This window comes from Bidens hawaiensis, unplaced genomic scaffold, assembly GCF_021521415.1.
Source record: "Bidens hawaiensis isolate Kalapana, Puna unplaced genomic scaffold, B.hawaiensis_p1.1 tig00019072_1, whole genome shotgun sequence".
Classification (NCBI taxonomy): domain Eukaryota; kingdom Viridiplantae; phylum Streptophyta; class Magnoliopsida; order Asterales; family Asteraceae; genus Bidens; species Bidens hawaiensis.
In genome coordinates this window covers 287,501-298,250 of record NW_027492893.1, presented here as the reverse complement: position 1 = coordinate 298,250, position 10,750 = coordinate 287,501, and the positions used below count along the sequence as shown (strand labels likewise).

The 10,750-nt window shown below is 37.3% G+C and overlaps 2 protein-coding genes across 2 annotated transcripts; one reads left to right on the top strand and one right to left on the bottom strand.

The window, feature by feature from the left end:
• Positions 1-474: 474 nt before the first annotated feature.
• LOC143557611 (uncharacterized) lies at positions 475-1,011 on the bottom strand. The gene has a single exon (XM_077046648.1). It carries the CDS (start codon positions 1,009-1,011, stop codon positions 475-477), a length of 537 nt encoding a protein of 178 aa, XP_076902763.1.
• Positions 1,012-5,836: 4,825 nt separating this feature from the next.
• On the top strand, positions 5,837-7,943 carry LOC143557610 (uncharacterized). The gene is made up of 2 exons (XM_077046647.1): positions 5,837-6,750; positions 7,757-7,943. Exons 1-2 carry the CDS (start codon positions 5,837-5,839, stop codon positions 7,941-7,943), a joined length of 1,101 nt encoding a protein of 366 aa, XP_076902762.1.
• Positions 7,944-10,750: the final 2,807 nt, after the last annotated feature.

Genomic DNA, 10,750 nt, shown 5'->3' with positions numbered 1-10,750 from the left:
TGACCAAAAACTAAGCAGGTTACGAAAATTGTTCGATCCGCGCTAACACGAGGTTTGCTATTAACTGATAAATTGTTTTGTAAACACTAAAATTTCATTAAAACTTTTACAAAACATAAGAACTTCCTTGAATGAATTTTGATGTTTCACTTCTGCCCAATGTTGATGTGTTACATCTATTCCCCATTCAAGTCTAACTATATGTTTTGTTAATTTTGCCTAAATGATTTAAGGGTTAGGCTAAACGTACCCCTCTGTTACTTGTCATTACACACCCCCCCCCCCCCCCGGGAAAAACCAACTTTCATATTACCTCTCGAAATCATATAATTAACACAGATTAGCAAAAAATTAATGATTTCGAAATATATTCTTACAATACTTTTCTTTTATTCATACATAACACACTAATACGTGAAATGTAATAAACAAATACATAAAACTCTAGAAATCTGCAACGAAATTCGAAGAACACTAGCGGTGCATTGTTTGCCATCCAATTGTAGAATTGTTTTTATAGTGCGTCCATAGTGGTGCAATATTCGGCATTGGATATTCTCCTTCTAATTGCACCAATATGTAATGGTTACCATGTACAAGTGCAACAGTAATTTTTTGATGGTTCGGTAAGTCTTCATGGCCAACCCAAAGCGGGAAGCATGCACACGAACAATTTTTGCTCAAGTAATTAACTGTGACACCAAACCGGTTTGCAATCAGGATACCTGTATCAGGCATAACCATCCAGTTTCTAAACGGCGCCTCACCCGTTCCTACGAAATTCAAGGACCTATAAATATCATCATAGTCCTTGTGAAACATAATGCGGTATGCAGCTTCTAGATGACATAACTCGCCTAGCAATTGATTTCGAATGTAGGGCCACCGTTCCTTATCATGTTCAAGGGTAACAGCTATAGCTCTAAATCCACAATGTCCATCACCTTTTACAACTTGTATGTGCGTCATGTAAGGATGAAAGATATCTTGGATTTCTTCCATTGATGACATGGTTGGACATTTATGAGGATATTGCGTTATTAGATCAACTTGACTTTTTTGTTTTCGTTTATTCCAGGTTGTACCCCCGAGTTTTTTTTCCTGAGCAACGGGTTCTTCAGGTACTGGATCGGCTTGACTTTTTTGTTGTCGTTTATTCAAGGTTGGTCGCCATCGAGTTTTTTTTTCCTTAACAACGGGTTCTTCAACTGAAGGCCCTGCTTGACTTTTTTGTTATTGTTGTTTATTTAAGGTTGGCCACCCACGAATATTTTTCTGAACAGCGGGTTCCTCAACCAAAGGTATACTTGGATCGATTATATCTTTCAGCTTTCCTTTCATAATTATCTTTCCAGGTTGGGACTGATTATAAAGGCTTTTTCAAATTGTTTCATTTCAACGTCACAAGTGATGCCATCAGGTTTATCATGTGTTAACATAATAATAATAATAATAATAATAATAATAATAATAATAATACCTGGATATTTGATGAACATTGTTCGAAGTTGCTTGTAATTTTTCTCGAATGATTCCAACGTTTGAGACACGATTACAATATACCACATTGAAGTAAATGAATCCCACTCACAATGAGATTTGAAAGGTCGCCTCCATTTCCTAAATATACTTTGAGAAATGTGTCATCTACAAAGTAAGCGGGGAGCATTCGGAAAAATCTGTTGGCATGCATTAATCAAAGCCAACTCCTTGTCCGTAACAATAACACGTGGTTGCATACACTCATCTAGAATTGACTTCAAACAATTTGATACTCAAATGTAGTACTCCTTTGTTTCTTTTTGCATAAACGCAAAAGCAACGGAAAATATTTTGTTGGTTGAAGTTATGCCAACAATTTCAACAAAAGGCATATTATACATGTTTGTCTTGTAGGTGGCATCCATTAGCAACACATGTGGAAATGCACGCAATAAATCATATTACGTCTAACGAGCAAAAAATAAGGATTCCAACTTATCTGAAATTGTTGGAAAATTTTATGAAAAATAAATATATATATATATATATATATATATATATATATATAACTTCGAATATTGTTAGCCAATTAGTAAAAACCATTAAAATGTCTTTTAATTTGGTCAAAAAAAATTAAAATTTTGATTAATGGTTCATTTACTTTGGTCAAAAAATTAAAGTTTTAGTTAATGATAGTTGAATAATTTAACTTTCTACTAGTATAAATACCAAGGGAGCTACTTGGTTGTAGACAGAAAAAAAACACAAAATTAACACATTCTCTCTTGTGTTTTCTCCAACATTCTCCTTAAAAAATTCCAACATTCTTGATCATCTTCATCATTTTGTTTAAGGTACTATTCGGGTGTTAGAGCCCTCCCCGGCAGTACATATTGCTTAGGCCGTTGTACCCTGGGAAACAAAACGAGAGACCCGGAATTTGTTTTAAGGGCCCCGTGTAAAACACGATCCTTGGCCACAAAGACTACGACACCATTCTTCTTCTACACCTTTCTTGCATTATTTTATTTCAATTGTATTGTAATTTTGATTTTTCCGGTGTAATTCGTATTGTAATTTACTTGTTTTCCTAGATAGGTTTGATTCCTTGTATTGTAATCATTTTATTAAAAGTGTTTTATTTTTATACGCGAACGGTTTCTGTAACACCCCGGCCCCGTTATGGCTGACGTGTCACTCGATACAGTAATGATAGACATTAAAAACGTTTTAATTTAAAGTAACCCTAATTTTTAAAATCGCACAACGGTCCAAAAACATTCAAATTAAAGTGCTCGACAAAATGACAATAAAATAAAGTTGTTTAACTCAAAAGAAGTTTTATTAAGTTCCCTCGTTTTCCAATGTCTTGCCTTTTTCTTTTACTCTCTTATCACACATTTCCCTGGTTCTCTTGAGTACCTGAAACAAATATAAGAAAACACAAAACAAAGAAACACGGCTGAGCCAAAAATTGCCCAGTAACGGAGGAAACAATAGCAATAATAATGAACAATGAAGAAAAACATACGAAACGATGAACGATCAAAAGAGAAACCAATAAAGTATGCGAGCCGGTAACAGTAACAATACACTGAACGATCAGTTATGAGTCAATATAATAACAATCTATCTATGGAAATACCCATGTGAGCCAGTAACAGTAACAATAACAGTGCAGTATGTACATTAGCTTCAGACTAATGCACCAACAATTAAGTGAGATAGGAATGTGGGCACACACACCTAACCATCTCACTCCAGTAACAATTTACCTAGGATCAATCCATACGCCTCTCAATAATCAGTAAATCAATAAGTGCTCTCATCGCATGATAATATAGAGACGCTGTGGACTAATCGCTCCGCCACAGATAGAGCACGTCAAAGGTGCCTCGATTGACGCCCTATGTCCCCATAGGTGGATAAATGCTCAGGTATTGAGACAAATAAAAGACAATAACAATGGTCAATATCAATATAATATATCTCACTAACAATAAGTCAATGTACAATGGTCTATATGGAACATGCGATAATGATTGCAATAAAATATATTATATCGCACGCATTTCAGTTATCAATTTAACAATAGCAATCTAACAATTTGCAATATATAAAGAAACGACTTAATAAGGATGACAGTGACACGATACTATGAAACGGATCAAAACTATGATATGACTAACAACTCAAGAACCGATATATTACGAAAACAATGACATAATATGACGCTATCAGTGTAAGGCCACGAAACCCGTACACTATGAGATCGATGAAAACAATATTTACGCTATAATTTAAATACCACAAAATCCGTACCTTAAAAGCGACTAGTAATAACCGTAAGAAGACTTAAGCTTGAATTAAACGTCGCGAGAACCTACAAAATTATTATCACCTGGATTATTATATTTTGGTTGGGTAACTCGTTTCATTTAGCAGATCAATGAATTTATTGATATATAGATCATCAAATTCTCTCATATAGCTTACTACAATAGGCCCTTTTATATTTGACATAACTATAGAAACTTGTTCCAGGAGTAAATTGAATACTGTTGTATCCGAGATTCAATTGAACAACTTTCTAATGACTCAATTCATAAAATCTTATAAATAATTTAACACGGAAGCGTATGTTTCAAAACGTTAAGAAACATATATTTTTTTTATAAAACTGATGATCCCTAGACTAATTAACCCAACCCATTCGATCAAATCAATAAAAACAAACAGAAAACATTAGTTCGATATCTTGTTCGAGTGTTACCTTCGATCTTAGCTACAACGACGTCAGCGGTTTCGATTTTCGGCAACAACAGTTGCGGTGGCGGCGAAGACCTCACGTATACGAGCAGGGAGCGGACGCGAGCGGTGGTTGTCTGGCTACCAGCAACGTCGGAGAGGACTCGCGTAGCGATGGTTTCTCCTGCGAGTTGCAGGAACGGTGGCGCCGGCTTAATACGGAAGCACAGAGAGCGACGGCGAGCTGTAGTGTGTAACTACAAGCGGCGTCGGCGAGGAGGGAAGGTAACAGGGCGGTGGTGGTGCAGTGTGTGGTGGCGTTGGCGATTTCCGGTTACTATTGGGTGAATACAATAGAAAGAAACGCGTTTTAGTGTTATTCGATCAAGAGAATGACGTCCTTTTATTTAAGCAAATCGAGATCTCCATGATTTTGTGGTGTATTGATTTCATTTAGAAAGAAATCTCGCCGTAGAGTCTGTACGTAAATTTAAAGTCCTCCAAATTAAGTTTCACATAATGCCTTAACCAGTCCCTTTACTTGCCTCATTGATCTTTTATTTATATAATCTTTAACTTTGTAATGTAATTTATTTGATACTAACATTTAACATAAATAAAATGACTTAGCTAATTATAGAATTAGATTACTATTCGATTAATCATCATTGGCGTTCTATTAGTTAAACGAGGTATTAACTCTTTTAATAATTGATATTACAATTCGACATACAAAACTTTTATTATTTTATCGCATCCCATTAGTTGACATTTTTATTCGATCGATTCTACTTATGACCCATTCATAAATATTCAACACATTAATTAGATATTTAATATTTTAGGGTTTTCGAATTTTAGTATATTACAGTTTCCTACAATCTTAAAACAATTTTTTTAAAAGTCAACATTCGTGTATTCAAAACATTCTCGTGTGACTCAAACTAGTTGTGTTTCACGCGGTTTTGTTTTTAAAAAACATTTTTTTCTCCGTTTCTATTCAAATGAGCGATTTTGTAGAAATAGAAACCGGTTACAATTCGGATTTTTTAACGCTAAACTCTTGGAAAAACCCATTGTTTGGTCCCTTCAAAGTTGGACTTAGAACACCTTCGATGGGTTAATTCGAGAGTTCGGATTAAAAAGTTTTGCGTAACTTTAATTTAGTGGGACCTACCACCATTAATATTTCCGAAAAACTAACTTAGCATAGTTTATTTTTCAGAAAAAATAGCATCACAGTCATTGAGCAAGGTTACAGGTACGCCTTTATCCGTTATGGTAGAAGCGACTACCATGGCTAATCACACTGAAAAACCCGAGAAGTTCTCGGGTTTTCACTTTAAACGGTAGCAACAGAAGATGTTCTTCTATTTGACCACCTTGAACCTTGTGAGGTTCTTGACAGAATCCGCCCCCCCCCCCAGCCACTAACGCGGAGAGGGAGACCGACGCTCAAACTTTGAGTGCGGTAGATGCGTGGAAGCATTCGGAATTCTTATCTCGAAACTATGTGTTAAATGGTTTAGTTGACGCGTTGCATAACGTGTACTCTTCAATAAAGTCTGCCAAAGAATTATGGGAGTCTTTAGACAAAAAGTAAAAAATGGAGGATACGGGAACAAAGAAATTTGTTGTCGCTCATTTCTTGGACTATAAAATGGTTGACTCTAAGGCTGTAATTAGTCAAGTCCAAGAGTTGCAAGTTATACTTCACGACATCTTTGCAGAGGGAATGACACTTAGTGAGACATTTCAAGTGGCAGCGATGATTAAAAAATTGCCTCCTAGTTGGGTTGAGTTTAAGAATTATCTTAAACACAAGCGAAAGGAGATGACCATTGATGATCTTATTGTTCGACTTCGGATAGAAGAAGACAATAAGAGAGCTCAAAAATGTAGCCTAGTAGATGTTTCCGCCAAGGCTAACTTAGTCAAGTACGGTCAATCCTCCAAAGGGGGTAACAAGGGCAAAGGCAAAGGTAACAAAGGGAAAGCGAAAGTGGACCTTGGCGTGAAGAAAGGGGCTGTGAAAAAGAAGCCTCCACCTTTCCAAGGACCATGTTACAACTGTAACGAGATGGGGCACCGAGCGAACCAGTGCAAGAAACTGAAGCGCGAGCGCGCGCATTTGGTGGACGAGGATGGTACTCCTCTCGTGGCGATGATTAACGAGGAAGCGGCTTTCATCGAGGAAGTCAACGTTGTGGGAGACGCTCCCAAAGGGTGGTACGTTGACACCGGCGCAACCCGCCATGTTTGCGGCGACAAACAACTCTTTAAGAATTTCAAAGAGGCGGCGGCTGACCAGAAGCTTTACATGGGGAATAAAGCGCCTGCGGACATCATGGGGGAAGGTGATGTGGTCTTGAAGTGGACTTCTAGCAAGGAGCTCACGTTGACCAAAGTTCTCTATGTTCCCGAGATTCGCAAAAATCTTGTCTCGGGATGGATGTTCAACAAGCACGGATTTCGTTTGGTGATTGAATCGGATAAATTTATTTTATCGAAAAATGGAATGTTTGTCGGCAAGGTTTATGCCGACAATGCTATGTTCAAATTGAATGTAATTGTTGTCAAAAATTCTATGAATAAAATTGCAACTTCTATTTACATGATTGAGTCGTCAAATTCTAATTCTTGTGTTTGGCATGGTAGACTAGGACATGTATATTTTAATTCAATTCGACGTTTTATTAAATTAAATAGCATTCCATGTTTTAAAATTGATTCAAAATAATAAATGTGAAACATGTGTTAAATCCAAACTAACGAGAAAGCGTTTCAAATCGGTTCAACGAATAACCGAACCCCTTGATTTAATCCACACCGATGTGTGTGATTTAAAAGCCACTCCCACAAGAGGTGGAAATAAGTATTTCATCACGTTCATTGATGATAGTACTCGGTATTGCTATGTATACTTACTTAAAAGTAAGGATGAAGCAATAGACAAGTTTATCTTGTATAAAGATGAGGTTGAAAATCAACAAAAACGGAGAATAATAACTTTGCGAAGTGATAGAGGTGGTGAATACGTTTCACCATTTGCGGAAATATGCGCAAAAAGTGGCATAATACATAAGTGTACCCCACCTTATTCTCCACAATCAAATGGCATTGCGGAACGAAAGAACCGTACATTAAAAGAGATGATGAATGCCATGTTGATTAGCTCGGGCGTGAGCTATGACTTGTGGGGGGAGGCTATTCTCTCGGCCAATTATATCTTGAATAAGATACCCCGCAAGAAAACGGACGTGACTCCGTATGAGTTATGGAAGGGTAAAAAACCTTTATACAAATACATTTGAGTGTGGGGGTTCCTTGCCAAGGTGACGGTTCCGCCACCAAAGGCACTAACGATAGGACCTAAAACCGTGGATTGTATATTCATTTGATATGCACACCATAGTAATGTGCATAGGTTTCTTGTACATGAGTCCAAGAATCCCAATGTGCATTAAGGCACTATTGTTGAGTGGAGGACCAACGATTTTTTCGAAAATGTGTTTCCCTGTTTAAGGAAAACACATGCGAGTTCATCAAGAGCGGTTGATGAAGCAAGTACATCAAGATCGATTGATGATACTGTTCATGGTGAGAGACAAGAACGACCCGAAATTAAGGAAGGTGAGCTTAGACGAAGCAACAGACCATGGATTGAAAAATCCGTTGGTCCTGATTTCATGAGCTACATGGTTGAGGGTTAGCCCAATACCTACCGCGAGGCGGTTACCTCCGCGGAATCACCTCAATGGAAAGAAGCAATTAAGAACAAGATAGATTGTATATTGCAAAATCATACTTGGGAGTTAGTAGATCTTCCGCCGGGTTATAAACCCCTTGGATATCATTGGATATTCAAAAGGAAGATGAAAGCCGATGGAAGTATTGATAAATACAAGGCAAGGTTAGTGATCAAAGGGTATAGACAAAAAGGAGGTCTAGACTATTTTGATAGTTACTCGCCGGTCACGCGAATAACCTCAATAAGGTTGGTTCTTGCAATCGCGGCCTTACGAAATTTGGAAATTCACCAAATGGATGTAAAAACCGCATTTCTAAATGGCGATTTAGATGAAGAGATTTACATAGAGCAACCCGAGGGTTTCTCCGCCCCAAGGAAAGAGGGCAAAGTATGTAGACTAGTCAAATCATTGTATGGTTTGAAGCAAGCTCCAAAACAATGGCACTTAAAGTTTGATCATGTCATGCTTGATAATGGTTTCAAAATAAACGAGTGTGACAAATGTGTCTATGTGAAGGACACGCCAGGAGGTTATGTGATTTTATGTCTTTATGTAGATGATATGCTTATCATTGGGAGTAATGATACTATGATTAAATCTACAAAAGATATGTTGAAAGCGAGGTTTGACATGAAAGACTTGGGTCTCCTGGACGTGATTCATGGGGTTTAAACTACTAGAACCCAAAATGGTTTTATCTTGAGTCAATCTCACTATGTGGATAAAATTCTTGAGAAATTCAATAAAGATGACATGCGTGTCGCATCAACTCCAATTGATACGACCCGCCATCTATCTAAAAATAGAGGCGAGGATGTTGCTCAGTTAGAGTACTCAAGAATTATTGGTAGTCTAATGTATCTTATGACATGTACTCGACCCGATCTAGATTATGCCGTGAGTAGGCTAAGTAGATATACAAGTAATCCGAGCGTGGAACATTGGAAAAGTATAACATGGGTTCTAAGGTACTTAAGATACACAAGCGACTATGGACTCCATTATAATCGAGATCCAGCTGTGATCGAAGGATACAGTGATGCAAATTGAATTTCGGATATAAAAGATTCTAAATCAACAAGTGGATATGTATTCACACTTGGTGGTGCAGCTATTGCTTGGAAGTCTTCTAAGCAAACGGTTATGGCTAGATTCACGATGGAATCAGAGTTTATCGCCTTGGATAAATGTGGTGAAGAGGCGGAATAGCTACGTCAATTTATGGAAGATATTCCAATATGGCTAAAGCCTTTGTTAGCTATTTACATACATTGTGACAGTCAATCAGCGATTGGTAGAGCCCATAGCGTGATGTACAACGGCAAATCAAGGCATATTCGACGTAGACATAACACGGTACGACAACTAATCACAACGGGTGTTATCACGATTGACTATGTGAAGTCAAAAGATAACATTGCAGACCCGTTAACAAAAGGCTTAAGCAAAGAGTTAGTTAACAAGTCGTCAAAAGGAATGGGACTAAAGCCCATGGGAAAAGGAGACATGAGGGAAACCTAACCTAGTTGACTGGAGATCCCAAGATCTAGGTTCAATAGGACAACTTAATCATGAAACCAAAGGTGGTCACTGTGGGGGAGTACCCCAAACCAAACTAAAGGGCGTTGCATGCGCACACGTCCTAGTCCATTCTAATCAGTGACACATGTTGTAAGGATAAGCATAATAAAGGTTAATGATTTATGGAAATCAACAAACCTATTGCTTTTAATGATTCGAGCGAGAATCACCTATGTGAGAGAGAACTAGGGTCGGTTCGAATGGATTTTGGGGAAAAAAATCCTATAGCTCTCGCAGAACCAGGCTAGTGTTCCAGGACCATAATTGGACACGACAGTGAGGGGTTGGCCAGACAAGGGAGAGTGTTGTGTGAAGTGTATTGTCGTCTACATAAATGGGGGTATGTTCAAAGACATCGTGTCTACACACCGCTAGGAGACTAAGTATGCTTCACAAAGGAAGGTTCAAAGGGTAACACCTACCTATCCTGCAATGCTCAACCGTTGAATTGAATCTAAGAAACTTGCATGTATGGATTGATCTCAATGTGAAAATGAATGAGTTTTGTTTTCGCATGTGGTGGATGTTGGAAAATATGTGGGAATGAATAAGTTTTGTTTTTACATGTTGGGGATTGTTGGAAAATTTCTGTGGGAAAAAAAATATATATATATATGTTTAAACTTTGAATTATTTTATTCAATGTTGTTAGTGAATTAGTCAAAGTCATTAAAATATCCTTTAATTTGGTCAAAAAAATTATAAGTTTTGGATAATGGTTTCTTTAATTTGGTAAAAAAATTAAAGTTTTGGTTAATGATGGTTGAATGGTTTCAACTTTCTACTATTATAAATACCAAGGAGCTCTTTTGTTGTAGAAAAAAAAAACACAAAATTAACACATTCTCTCTTGTGTTTTCTCCAACTTTCTCCTTAAAAAATTCTAACATTCTTGATCATCTTCATCATTTTCTTTAAGGTACTATTCGGGTGCTAGAGCCCTCCCCGGCAGTACATATTGCTTAGGCCGTTGTACCCTGGGAAACAAAACGGGGAGAGATCCGGAATTTGTTTTAAGGGCCCCGTGTAAAACACGATCCTCGGCCACAAAGACTACGACACCATTCTTCTTCTACACCTTTCTTGCATTATTTTATTTCAATTGTATTGTAATTTTGATTTTTCCGGTGTAATTCGTATTGTAATTTACTTGCTTTCCTAGATAGGTTTGATTCATTGTATTGTAA